Here is a 14,108-nt window from a genome sequence, read left to right as displayed (position 1 = left end):
TCCTGAAGCTTTACCATCAATCCTTGTTTCCACAACAAGCCAATTTTTTTTTTCAAAATCTAATTATCATAGGGACAGAAAGGTTATGAATCGAGCAGACAGCAAAACGAACACTACGGGGTTGTTAACCCTTCCCTATGCTAGCCAAAGATGGATGGATGGATGAATGGATGGATGGATAGATAGAGCTGGAGTTATGCTGAAAAATGTATCTGTTCCAATTTACAAACAAATTCAACTTAAGAACAAGCCTACAGAACCTATTTTGTTCATAATTTGGGGACTGTCTGTACATATATGAAAATCAGTGAAATGAAACTATACTAACAATACCACCCTAAATATGTCTACTCATCAAATTCTATTGTGTTCGGTTAGGCTTACTGCAAGGTAGGTGACTATGGAATAGGCAGTAGAACTGAGTTGTGAATTAAGTAATAAGTCACTTCTTGCTTGTAAAACGTTTCACTCCATGGTTCTGATGAAGTAGAGTTAACTCTACTTACAAAAGTTTATGCTACCAACTTCTTCTCCATTTCAAAGGTGCTACTAGATACCTTTCCATTGTTTTTGCACAGAATAACATGTGAAGCATCTCACCTGGTATTTGGATAAAGTGTTTTACAAAACAGAATCCCTTTCAAAATTAGATATACTAACAGGGAAAAAATAATATGCATATTGATAAAGTGAAATTTCACTCAAGCACAACCCATTTGCTGACATTATGGTATCTGTGTCACAATATGAGTGCTTCTGTTTCGTCTTCAGTGATTTTTTTTAGTAAGGTGAAGGACATGAATATGATTAGATATTTCATTTTTAAAATTCAACTCATTAGAAAGTTGTGTTTTTAAGATCGTTGGTTAGAATTTTCAAGCACATTAGACTGGTATTGCCAATCGATATATTGGACTGTACCATAATTTATCCCAATGTCAGGTTACATTTCACACATCATAAAGTACTGTGTAGCCATACCTGTGGACATTCGAAACAAATTCTTCCAGTATGATTGGTTCTTCCTAGAGAAGAAGGACAAAACTGAACAGGTACGTCAACAGTGGAATGAGGAGGGACAATAAGCTGAAATGATACAAGAAAAAAAATTCAATGCTTTTTTAAAAGAGCCAGTTTTTTCCTTGTGCTTCATATCGATAATGTTGATGTTTATGTAATGAATGTGTCCCAGCATATGCCTTCTCCAGTCTTAGCATGTAGGATCTGCTAAGACTGATAAAGTGCATTGCTATAAACAGTGCTTAGTGGCAGTCACAGCACGCTTATTCCCTAGAAACTCAGAACGTTGTGTTGCTAGCCACAAAGGAGGAAGTGGAAGAGGGATGAAAGAAACAGAGCTTCAGTTTTTCAGTTCACAAACATCTATTTCATCTTTATCTCCCCACCCTCCAAATTGAAGATATGTTTTAATGTTTCATATGCTGCACATTCTTAAAAGGCAATCTACAGTATATTTTTGCACATTAATTTTTCTTGAATGTATGTTTACAGTTATGCACAATCATATGGGCTCATAGAAGTATCATGATGTGATTTATTCACTTTACATTCCAAAGGTTTGACCTAGAAGTACATGAGAAAAGGCAAAGGGTTCAATGATATGGCAATAAAGCTGTTTAAAGCTTTCTCAGGAAAGAGACAGTCTCTAAATCCAAAAATAAAATCACACAGTACAATCTCAACTCATTGCCAAATATCCAATCAACATATCTGTCCACTTAATCACATGTACTAAATTCCACTGAGTGCTACACTTAAAATCCAGTAAGCCACTGCTCCCACCACATTAGTTTGGCTCCAAGTGTAGAAGAGAGCATTCCTTGTGTACTTTTCAGCGTGGTTGCCAGCAATCTTTCCAACGTTTCAGAAGGTGGTGGGGAACTTGATTTTTTGAAATCATCTGGAAGTTTGGCCTTTTCTGTAATGTAGTGTCCTTTGTTGAAAATGTGGGAGGGGAAGTTGTGGGAGGAGCTAAACCACCCTCCCCGGTAAAAAGAGTTCCACAGCCTTTACCTTTTCCTCACAGAGCAAGTTGCCAAAACCATTTCTTTCTTTTTAAAAAGCCTTTCCAGGTCCCTCCCTCCCTTCCAGAGAGGGAATGAGGGGAGGGGGGAGGCACTGGATGCATCACTGTCATGGAGGGAAAGAGAGAGAGAGAGAGAGAGAGAGAGAGAGAGAGAGAGAGAGGAGGGGAGGAAGGCAGCTGATAGCTGTCAGAAAGAGAGAGAAGGGGGGAAGGGAGAAAGGGGGGGGGGATAGCCCTGCTGCCTCAAAGCCTGGATGCACATCTGTGGCAGGCATCCTCAGAGGCAAGTGGGATTGTTGCAATTGTCACATCAAGATAAAACTCCTTGGAAATAAGGCCCACTGAGTTCATTTAAACACTAAGCTCTTTCAGGGCTGTTTGGCCATGTTCCAGAAGCATTATCTCATTATTATCAGAGGCAAGTGGGAATTTAGCAACTGGCCACCTTGGTTAGGATTGAATAGCCTTGCAGTTTCAAAGCCTGGCTGCAATTCTGCAATGATCCAAGTATCCGGATCTCTGGGATAATAATAATAATAATAATAATAATAATAATAATAATAATAATAATAATAATAATTATTATTATTATTATTATTTTATTTTTATACCCTGCCCCATCTCCCCGAAGGGACTCGGGGCAGCTTACATGGGGCCAAGCCCGAACATTAATAATTAAAAAAAACAAAGCAATAAAACAAATGAATCAACAACAACAACAAAACAATAAAACATGTCATAAAATCACATATAAATATAATGATAAAATCTAGGGTTGGCTCCAAAATATACTGGGCCAAAAGTGCAATTATATCAGTATCAACGGGGGGGGGGGGGGGGGGAGGGTTGGTTACCCATTAATCATTCCCATTAACGTGCCGGGGAAGGCGTATAGAAGGGACTATTCCTAAATGGCAACGATTTAACCTACTGTGGAGATCAGTCTCCAAAGGCCTGTTGGAAGAGCCAAGTTTTCAGGCTCTTCCGGAAGGTGAGGAGGGTAGGGGCCTGCCTGATATCCTTGGGGAGCGAGTTCCAGAGACGAGGGGCCACAACGGAGAAGGCCCTCTCCCTAGTCCCCACCAACCGCGACTGCGAGGGTGGTGGGATCAAGAGGAGGGCCTCCCCCGACGAGCGAAGAGACTGTGCAGGTTCCTAGGGGGAGATGCTGTCACAAAGGTAGGCGGGTCCCAAACCGTTTAGGGCTTTGTAGGTAATAACCTGCACCTTGAATTGGGCTCGGAAAATAAACGGCAGCCAAAAATAAACAGTTTCGGAAGCTGGATTATATGGCAGTGCTGATGGGGCCCTAGATAATGTCACTTGGTGGGGGGAGTCTCAGATCTGTAATGTGGTGAGAAATTTACTCAAAGACTGCAGAGACCATACTAAGTTGCATGGAAGTGTGGCGAAGGTAAGGAATTTAACCATTTAATAAAAAATGAAACTCTACTGAACAAAACATTTTCATCCATTTCATTGCCTTAATGTGATGAGGTCTATATGAGACATATATAAATGATATTACAGCTCTGATGCCAAGTTTTCCTGAATCTGAAAAAAATGCTGAGACTAAGCTCCTTCATTAAGCAGTTTAAATTTCAGGGCCAAGCATTCTCTGACTTCTGCTAGCGCAGGGTAAAACTGGGTTAACTGGTTTTACACTGCATTAGAGTCTTAAAGTCACTGTATATCATCTCAGTGCCCAGGAGCAAGTTCTTGCCCAATTCAAGATTTGAGACCTGTGTAGGCAGGCCCTTAATCTATAAAAGCTTCTGCTGCCAACATTGTTCTCTCGGTCTCATAAGAAGCTACAAGATCCTTGTTGCACTGTTATATTCCAGACTAACACAGCTATGTCTTTTTTTTAAAAAAAAAAAATCACTAAATATAATCTGTAGTTAATTATTTTTATTTCTGCATTATAAGATAGGATTCCCTCTGGACTATTTTAAAAACATTCTAGAGAACATTTCAATGTACAATTTTTACATCTAGTACTTCTAAAAAAAATTTTTATTTGTTCACTACTTCAGGAGGAGACACAGAAACACTCCAAACGAACAAACAGATAAACAAATCTTGATATGAGCTAGGTTTCTTGTATTAGCATTGCAAGCTCTGGTTAATAACCCTAATCTTCTTAGCTGACAGCCAGTAAATACTGATAATATAGACTGGCAACACCCAGCAAAGTCCAAATTCATAATAATATTGCTGGAATCCATGAAATCCCCCTTAGGCCTAAATACAAAATATAGGACAAACTCAAGGCTCTTTGCAGCACTTTGGTCTTACCACGTAAAATGGTTCTTGCTTCTTGTTATTCAAGATGCTTTTATGAAGGTTGGCCTAGTTACATGGCAGTTTTTTTTTCTTTTGGCAAGAGTCTGGTCCTGAAGCAATGCATAGACAGATCTATACCTAACGTCCTTCAGTCTCCTGCTTGGGGCACACTTTCTTGCACTCTGATGCACAGATCCCATCCCGACGCTCACCAACATTCATTCATACTCATACTCCAAGGAGACCAAGTTTTATATTCACTACAAAATTAGATGTTCTGCATCAGTCCTCTACTTTTGAAAATTATCATGCTGCAGTTAACCACAGATATCCAAGGTCTTATTTCTGTTATATAGAAAATGACATTCCAAAAAATAATTCTCTGGATGCTGTGATAAGAGCTTTCAAAGAAAAAAAAACATCCAACAATGATCTAGGATAAAGACAATTATCAGGTCAATACTTGAAAACAGTGTATTTTTAAGAAGCATTTCTATATGTCAACACATGCACACTCCTGTAATGAATGCTAAAGAGGCGGGTGTCATACGACTTCAATTAGTAACGAAAGTCTTCTGCACTTTGAAGGTTCTCTTCAAGCAAAAGGTGGCAGCTGGCTGATTACTGAAAATGCTCAAAGCCAACGTACTTAAAGAACGAAGCAGAAGTGGTAGTGTTTGAAATTCACATGTGCAGTGCTGAGGACTAAGGCATTGGGGAGTGAACACTTTCACAAAGTACAATTAGGTAATTTATTTTTAATGTGCCTTTACAGATAATGTGGCATGAATAGTGGTGGCATTTTAGCATCTGGTAATGAATTAGCAAAGCTGAAATAGGAAGGCTGTATTAAACTGCCAGGACAGTTCATATTCAGGCTGCAGGAGTCAAAATTCATTATCATTAAGTTTAATCAATTTCTCTGGTGATGATCTAATCACATAATGCATGTACCTGTTAGAGCTCTCCCCAATATCCATCTACACTAAGTTAATAGTATAATGAAATCAAAACCATAGCGCTATGAATAGTGATTGGTAAAATTATTACTTACTGACAGCTTTTGCTTATTTAATACTATTTAATATCTTTTATATAAATATTAAATAATGAATCGGAAAATGTACACTATAGCATATAAATACAAAATAAAGCATTTTCTCCAATTATAAAAATCCTGAATTTTGTCTATTATTCTAACATTATAATCACATTATAATAACATATGAGCAAAGAAACTAACTTAAAAAGTTAATAGACAAGAATGAACTCATTTTTGCTTCAGCAAGTGCACATATAGCCTCCATTTCATTCAGGATCTTTCATGTATTGATGTGATAAAAGTATATATTTAGCTTGTTGTAGCCTTCAAATGTGAGGCAGTGTTCACAAGAAAATCTACAATTTAATATTAATGTAGCCTAATTATGAGAACAATATACATGTTTTTAACCACCTTGAGCTTCAAGAAGAGTCAGGCAGAAAATAAAAAAAATATTAATATTATTATTAGGTCTTTTCCAATATTTTATAAAGACTATTTAAAAAATACTGAAAGACAGAATCTGTTACTGTCTGCACACAAAACATACACTCTTAATATCAAACTATGGTTTCCATTTTTTTGTGTGTGTCAGGAGCAACTTAGGAAACTGCAAGTTGCTTCTGGTGTGAGAGAATTGGTCATCTGCAAGGACGTTGCCCAGGAGACGCCCTGATATTTTAGATATTTCACTATCCTTGTGGGAGGTTTCTTTCATGTCTGGAGCTGACAGAGGGAGCTCATCGTGCTCTCCCCAGGTTGGATTTAAACTAGAAACCTTCAAATCAGCAACCCAAACTTCAAATCAGCAGTCTGCTGGCACAAGGGTTTAACCCACTGCACCACGGGGGGATCCATCTGGATATGTTTCCATTATCCAAAGCACAGTAGATGCTTTGGATAAATCTCACCAGCAGTCCACACACCAGAATGAGTCAAGCATGAGATCACATGTTCTGAAAGTAATGCATTTAAAGTAGCAACAGTTAATGTTTGGTTTGATAAATATTATTATTGCTAAACATGATTTTTTGGGGGAGAGAGGAGGTCATTTTTGGAAATTTCACCAAATATTCAATCAGACTCATTATGGGATAACAGTGAAGAGTTCTATGGTTCTCTATATATCACCAAATGTCCCATGACATAAGTTTTCATAGACTAAAGCTCATTTCAACAAATGCAATGCCCCTGAGCAACATTTCAGTTGAATAGATGTGACAACAAACAGTTTTTAACTATGAAACTTAAACTCATGTCCTTTGTTTGATGTCTGTTTTGTGTATTGAGGAAGTTATCCAAGGTCTTGGCGTCACAGTGGATGATGAAGCAGCTGCTACCCCTGTGGCCAGAATCGAGCATACCCTCAGGAAGCTGGAAACTGGAGAAGGTTAAATTGCCTCTGTGCCTCTGTCTCTGTCTCCATGTTCATATGGCATTAAATGTTTGCCATGTATGTGTACATTGTGATCCGCCCTGAGTCCCCTTCGGGGTGAGAAGGGCAGAATATAAATACTGTAAATAAATAAATAAATAAATAAATACTATTTTAATATGTATTTATAGAAATGTAGTTTGAATGAGGATCTGCTATAGAAATATGTATATTTGTTGAATTTTTGCATTGTTCATGTTTTTTAATTGTGTTGCAATCCACCTCAAGCTGCATGAAGAGGTGGGTAAGAATTATTATTATTATTTTATTATGACAAAGTAAACAAGATAGATATGCTAGATTTCATTTCACAAAACCAGAAGTCGAACACTTCCCAAGTGTCTAGGACTGTGTGATGTATTTTCGGATGATAAGCGCAGATCCCAGTAGGGTGGCCTTTTGCAGTTGGCAGATCGTAATTTTGTCAATGTCTATTGTTTCCAAATGCCAGCTGAGATCTTTTGGCACGGCACCCAATGTGCCGATCACCACCGGGACCACCTGCACTGGTTTCTGCCAGAGTCTTTGAAGTTCATTCTTGAGGTCCTGATAGCGGCGGAGTTTTTCCTGTTGTTTTTCGTCAATGCGACTGTCACCTGGGATGGCAACATCAATGATCCAAACCTTTTTCTTTTCCACAACTGTGATGTCTGGTGTGTTGTGTTCCAGAACTTTGTCAGTCTGGATTCAGAAGTCCCACAGTATCTTTGCGTGCTCATTTTCCAATACTTTTGCAGGTTTGTGATCTCACAAGTTCTTTACTGCTGGGAGGTGGTACTTGAGGCATAAGTTACAATGAATCATTTGGGCCACATAGTTGTGCCTCTGTTTGTAGTCTGTCTGTGCGATTTTCTTACAGCAGCTGAGGATATGATCAATAATTTTGTCAACTTCCTTGCACAGTCTGCATTTTGGGTCATCAGCTGATTTTTCAATCATGGCCTTAATTGCATTTGTTCTGATGGCTTGCTCCTGGGCTGCAAGGATCAGGCCTTCTGTCTCCTTCTTCAGGGTCTGATTTGTGATCCATAGCCAGGTCTTCTCCTTATCAACTTTTCCTTCCATTTTGTCAAGGAACTTTCCATGCAATGCTTTGTTATGCCAGCTGTCAGCTCTAGTTTGTAGTGTGGTTTTCTTGTACTGGTCTTTTTGTCTGCTGTGCTTTGAGGAGTTTCTGATTTTTGACTTCAATCAAAGCAGGTTCTTCACTTTGCTTTACATATTCTGCCAGGGCATGTTCTTCTTCTTTGACTGCTTGTTTTACTTGTAAGAGTCTTCTGCCACCTGATCTTCTAGGCAGATATAGCCGGTCAACATCACTGCGGGGGTGCAGTGATTGATAAATGGTCATGAGTTTTCTTGTTTTTCTGTCCAAATTGTCCAGTTTCACCTGTGTCCAGTTTATAATGCCAGCCGTATATCGTATGACAGGTATGGCCCAGGTGTTTATGGCCTTGATGGTGTTGCCTCCATTGAGCTTGCTTTTGAGAATTTTTCTGACCCTTTGTGTGTATTCTTTGCTGACCACAGTTTTCACATGTTCATGCTTGATGTTGTCCAGATATTTATAGGCCTTTGGCTGGTGACACTTTATTGTTTGGCCATTAGGCATATTTATGCCCTCACTTTCAATGATTTTTCCCTTCTTCAATGCCACTGTCGAACATTTCTCCAAACCAAACTCAAACCAAACTCAAACTGAAATCAGTGCTAAAAATTCGGACAGTGTTAGTCAGAGACTGGATTTCAGTTTCTGTTTTCCCATACAGCTTCAGGTCATCCATGTACATCAGATGCAAAATTTTGTGAGATTTCTTAGATGTTTGATAGCTGAGATTTGTTTTTTGTAAGGTTGTTGACAGAGGGATCATGGCAATAATGAAAAGCAGAGGGGACAATGATTCTCCCTGGAAAATTCCTCTTCTGATGTTGACAAGTCCATAGCTTTCATTTCCAACAAACAGTTCAGTTTTCCAGTGCTCCATCATGTATTCAATACCAACGTTTTTACTAATCCCAATGGCGTCCAGGCACTTGATGATCCAGCTGTGTGGGAGTGAGTCAAAGGCCTATTTGTAGTCAATCCACGTCATGTGAAGATTAGCTTTTCAGCTTTTACAGTTCTCCAGAATCATTTTGTCAATTAATAACTGGTTTTTTGTGCCCCTGCTTTTCCGTATGTTGCCTTTCTGTTCATCTGGCAAGATGTTTTTTTCTTCAAGATAATCTTGAATTTTGTCAGCTATGATGCCAATCAGTAGTTTAAACATAGTGGGCAGACATGTTATTGGCCTGTAGTTTCCTGGTGCTGCTCCTTTTGCTGGATCCTTTTGTATCAGGTATGTTCTTCCAGTTGTTAGCCATTATTATTATTATTATTATTATTATTATTATTATTATTATTATTAAAGGTAACTTTTCCGACACTAACTCCAGCTGAAGAATTTTGCATTAAAGGATCTTCTCAAAGGAGCTTCTTGTGTAAGTCAATAAATTCAGCTTTCACTTTCATAGTCTCATGCTTGAAAACATTGAAGAAGTAAACATGCCTAATGCTTAATATGTCTGAATCATACAACGGAAAGCTAGGCAAATAAAATTGCTTTCATTTACTTTATTCAGTATTTTCAATCTTCAGTATATTAATCACCTCGTTATAGCATAAGTAAAAAATAACTACGATCTATGATAGTATTAATCATTTCACAAGTGTTTGTGCAAGTAGCCAAGCTCTATAATCTTGACTCATTATATTATTTGCTGTAAAAAGATTTGGGAACCGCTTTAACAAGCTCATCTATATTTTGGTCAGATCATTAGCCCTGAGATGGATTAGAGTTAATGATAATAAATTGAGACTTCTATACATCACAAACTGTCTCTGGGGTTAAAAGATTGTCTTCCTGTGTTCATCTTGTCCAGTTTATTATTGGAAGCTAATCCATCATCATTATTAATGATATAATACTGCAAAAATAAGGATTAACCATAATTTTGCAATATTCAGCCTGAAATTTTTCAATCAAATTATTTTTAAAAGTTGTTGGATAATGTTATTCTTATCTTTTAAGCTCATTGGATCTCATTGCCATGGCAACAAAAGACCCCAAATAGGTTTCAGTCCATCACCTTTTGAATGACAAACAGATAAGATCTTCCATGACAAATTCTATTCAACTCTCTGGATTAATGTTTTCCAGGAATATTCTCACACATGCTTACTGCATTTGCTTACTTTTGTCTTTCAAAATAAACACAAATTATTGTTTTGGACTTACTATTAGTCTCAAAAAAACAAGAAACACATCTTTATCAAAAACAAGTCTTGCCAAACTAATCTGATCTCTTTTTTCGATAGAGTTACAAGCTGGGTAGCTGCAGGGAATGCTGTGGATGTAGCCTATCTGGATTTCAGTACGGCCTTTGGTCCCCCATGACCTTCTGGCAAACAAACTTGTCAAATGTGGGCTGGACAAAACTGTAATTGGCTAAGTGAACGAACTGAACCCAAAGAAGTGACAAGTGGAGTGCCATAAGCAGGATTCCATCCTGGGCCCATTTTGGTTCAATATCTTTATTAATGACTTAGATCAAGGGTTAGAAGACATGATCATCAAGTTTGCAGACAACACCAAATTGGAAGGGATAGCTAATACTCCAGAGGACAGGAGCAGAATTCATAACAATCTTAACAGGTTAGAGCAGTGGTTCCCAAACTTATTTGGCCTACCACCCCCTTTCCAGAAAAAAATATTACTCAGCGCCCCCTGGAAAGGGGGGCATGGCTTAGGGGGTGGGCGTGGCTCCTGCTCAAGAGGGCGGGGCTGAGCCTCTTCCCTAATCCAAGATGCAGGGCTGGGGGGGGGAGGTGTGTGTGTGTGTGTGTGTGTGTGTGTGTTATATATATGGCAAATGGCACTTATGGTCCCTGCATATGTGTTTGTGTGTGTATATATATATATATATCTTATATATACATAGACATACACACTATGTGGAGAATATGTGGCCACAGAGGAGGAACCTTCCTGGGAGCAAGGCCTAATAATAATAATAATAATAATAATAATAATAATAATAATAATAATAATAATAATAATAACAATAATAATAAATCATCCCAACAAAGGATTCCCCTAGGCAGGAAGCAGTCAAGCTTTGAAGTTGAAAGGCTATTCAATGCTAATCAACCTTGAATCTATATGACCAACAGAAAATACTGGAGGGGTTGGGGGGGTTGCTCTTGATTTTGGGGAGTGGCAGTTCACCTACATCCAGAGAGCAGTGTGAACCCAAATAATGATGGATCTGAACCAAACTTGGCATACAGACCCAACTTGGCCAACTTTGAACACTTGGGGCGGGGGTTGGGGATGATTGAGCTATGATTCTGGGAGCTGTAGTTCACCCACATCCTTATGCATTTTCTAATGGGAGCATTTTAAAAAAGAGAAAATTGGTTTTTCTAATAAATAGTGTTTGTTGGAAATGACAACCTTGATGTTACTTGGGCCCCTTCCACACAGCTGAATAAAATCCCAGATTATCTGCTTTGAACCCAGACTAGGCCCGTCGCGGGCTCCAGTCCCCCCCCCCTCCCTCCTTCCCTCCCTCTTTGGCCTCGGCCTCGCTGCTCCTCCTCCTCCGTCCTGGCCTGGGGCCCTCCGCTGCCCCCTTCTTCCTGAGGAGGAGGAGGCTGAGGCATTTTCTCCCCTCCAACAGTGACTCCGCTGACAGCAGCATGCACCTCAGGAGCAGGGAGAATTGGCTTGGCAAAGGAGCCCAGGCACGGAGGCAGTGGCGGCGAGGGGCTTCTTTGCACCTTCCCAGCTTCGGAGGGGCGCTGGGAACCTCCCAGCACCCCTCTGAAGCTAGGAAGGGGGGGGAAGTGCGAAGAAGCCCTGCGCTGCCGCCTCTTCGCCTCCTCCTCTGCCTGGCAGGCTGTGCGGGGCCGGGGGGCTGATTGAACCACCCCTGCCTGTGGTGCCTGCCAGGACACGGGGGACTGGGTTATAGGAGGGGTGGGGCCTCTTCCCAAGTGCCTGACCGCCCCCGTGGATTGCTCCAGCACCCACCGGGGGGGCGATAGCGCCCCCCAGGGGATGGTAGCGCCCACTTTGGGAATCACTGGGTTAGAGAGATGGGCCAAAACTAACAAAATGAAGTTCAACTTAGGCAGAAAAAAATGAAATACAAAGATACAGAATGGGGGACGCCTGGCTCGACAGCAGTACCTGTGAAAAGGATCTTGGGAGTCCTCATAGACAACGTTAAACATGAATCAACAGTGTGATACGGTGGCTTAAAAAGCCAATGGTATTTTGGCCTGCATAAATAGGAGTATAGTGTCTAGATCCAGGGAGGTCATGCTACCCCTCTATTCTGCCTTGGTCAGATCACACCTGGAATACTGTGTCCAGTTCTGGGCACCACAATTGAAAGGAGATGTTGACAAACTGGAAGGTGTCCAGAGGAAGGCAACTAAAATTATCAAGGGTCTGGAGAACTAGCCCTACGAGGAGGGCTGAAAGAGCTGGGTATGTTTAGCCTGCAGAAAAGAAGGCTGAGAGGAGACATGATGGTGGCCATGTATAAATATGTATGGGGAAGTTATAGGGAGGAGGGAGCAAGCTTGTTTTCTGCAGCCCTGTAGACTAGGACACGGAACAATGGCTTTAAACTACAGGAAAGAAGATTCCACCTAAACATTAGGAAGAACTTCCTCACTGTGAGAGCTGTTCAGCAGTGGAACTCTCTGCCCCAGAGTGTGGTGGAGGCTCCTTCTTTGGAGGCTTTTAAGCAGAGGTTGGATGGCCATCTGTCGGGAGTGCTTTGAATGAGATTTCCTGCTTCTTGGCAGGGGGTTGGAATGGGTTGCCCATGAGGTCTCTTCCAACACTATGATTCTATGATAAATACAAAATCCATGGACTACACCCATCATAATTATGACAAAACTAGAAATTTTCCTTACATCTCTAATAATTGCTTCTAATAAACATTTGTTTCTAAGATGAAAGCCTCCTCATTTCTAGCATCGTGTTTCTCTTTTTTATCATAAGCCATGTTTGTTGCCTAAACAGTGGTTCCACTGTTTAGTTTCAGATTCATGTTGTATATTTTGCTGCAATCTATCTCAAAGAAGTTGCTTTATGCTCCACTGAGATACAATGCTTCTCCCACCCCCTTTTATGTTGTTTTTGGACATTTACCTTGACTGTTCACGTTTTTGAAGCATACAATTAGGAAACTGTGTCTAGACAGTTATTTCTTTCTCAAAAGGCTTTGAATTTGATCTTAGGTCTCAGTTATATTCTCTAGTCAATTGGATTAGACACTTTCCTTGCCTTAATACATAAATCCGGTAAACTAAACTTCTTTTTAGGAAGAGTTACATTCTTAAAGAGCACTTTCATACCTGAAGATAAAACATTGTTCTTCAGCAGGACTTACTTGGGCTTTAGGGTCTATTTCCATTGAAAAGTGGTTTGGGTTGCTGTTCAAAGGTGTCAATTCCAGAATTTCATGTGTAGGGTTAACCAGAGGAATGTTCTGGCGAACCCACCTATTAGAAAATACAAATAAAATTGATTATTATTACAGGATATCATTATAAATATCTGAAAGATTCTGGTGCTATAGAATAGTTTGCTAAAATGGTTTTTGCCAACCAGTACGTTTTTCCATATTACCACTGGCTCTCTCCCATAACTTTAGCAAATACAGTATACCTCACTCTTGCTATCTGCAATCTTTAAAAATTTGAGACTAAGATATCATCATTATTAACTTAGTATCATGCTATCAACCTAATTTACTGTGGATAGGCTGAGGTCTTAAAGAGACAAAACATTTGTTTTACAAATTAATTCCCACTCCCTCAGGATTTACAATATATTTAATTATAAATCTATTGTTACATTATATTTATTGCATTTACAGAAAGCACCGAGTTACAAACCTTTGATTTACAAATGGCTCATAGTGAAGGACAGTTGCGACAACAGGAAGTGAAAGAAATCTACTACTCAGAAGGAAAATTCATTCCTGAAAGAGTTATCATGGGGAAAAGATGTCTCCACTGAAGCTTTACCACCAATCCTTGTTTCCACAACAAGCCAATTTTTTTCAAAATCCAATTATCACAGGGACATAAAGTGAGGTGAAATCAGGGGCAGAGACAGCAAAACAAACACCACAGGGGTATTAACTGTTTACTATGCTAGCCAAAGATATCAATCCATCGATTGATCGATTGATTGATCGACAGACAGACAGACAGACAGACAGACATTTGG

At 39.7% G+C, this 14,108-nt stretch overlaps 1 protein-coding gene across 7 annotated transcripts in view; it reads right to left on the bottom strand.

Annotated features, from left to right (window-relative positions):
• The window catches only part of cfap47 (cilia and flagella associated protein 47), a 411,656-nt gene that overhangs the window by 96,905 nt on the left and 300,643 nt on the right, over positions 1-14,108 (bottom strand). For all 7 annotated transcript variants that reach the window (XM_003218926.3, XM_062977173.1, XM_062977171.1 and 4 more), the window contains 2 exons: positions 13,264-13,375; positions 982-1,086 (listed from right to left, as the gene is read on the bottom strand). In XM_003218926.3, the coding sequence (XP_003218974.3) occupies positions 982-1,086; positions 13,264-13,375 (217 nt within the window). The remainder of the gene's footprint in view (positions 1-981; positions 1,087-13,263; positions 13,376-14,108) is intronic.

This window comes from Anolis carolinensis, chromosome 3, assembly GCF_035594765.1.
Source record: "Anolis carolinensis isolate JA03-04 chromosome 3, rAnoCar3.1.pri, whole genome shotgun sequence".
NCBI lineage: Eukaryota > Metazoa > Chordata > Lepidosauria > Squamata > Dactyloidae > Anolis > Anolis carolinensis.
This window is presented reverse-complemented; position numbering and strand designations above follow the sequence as displayed.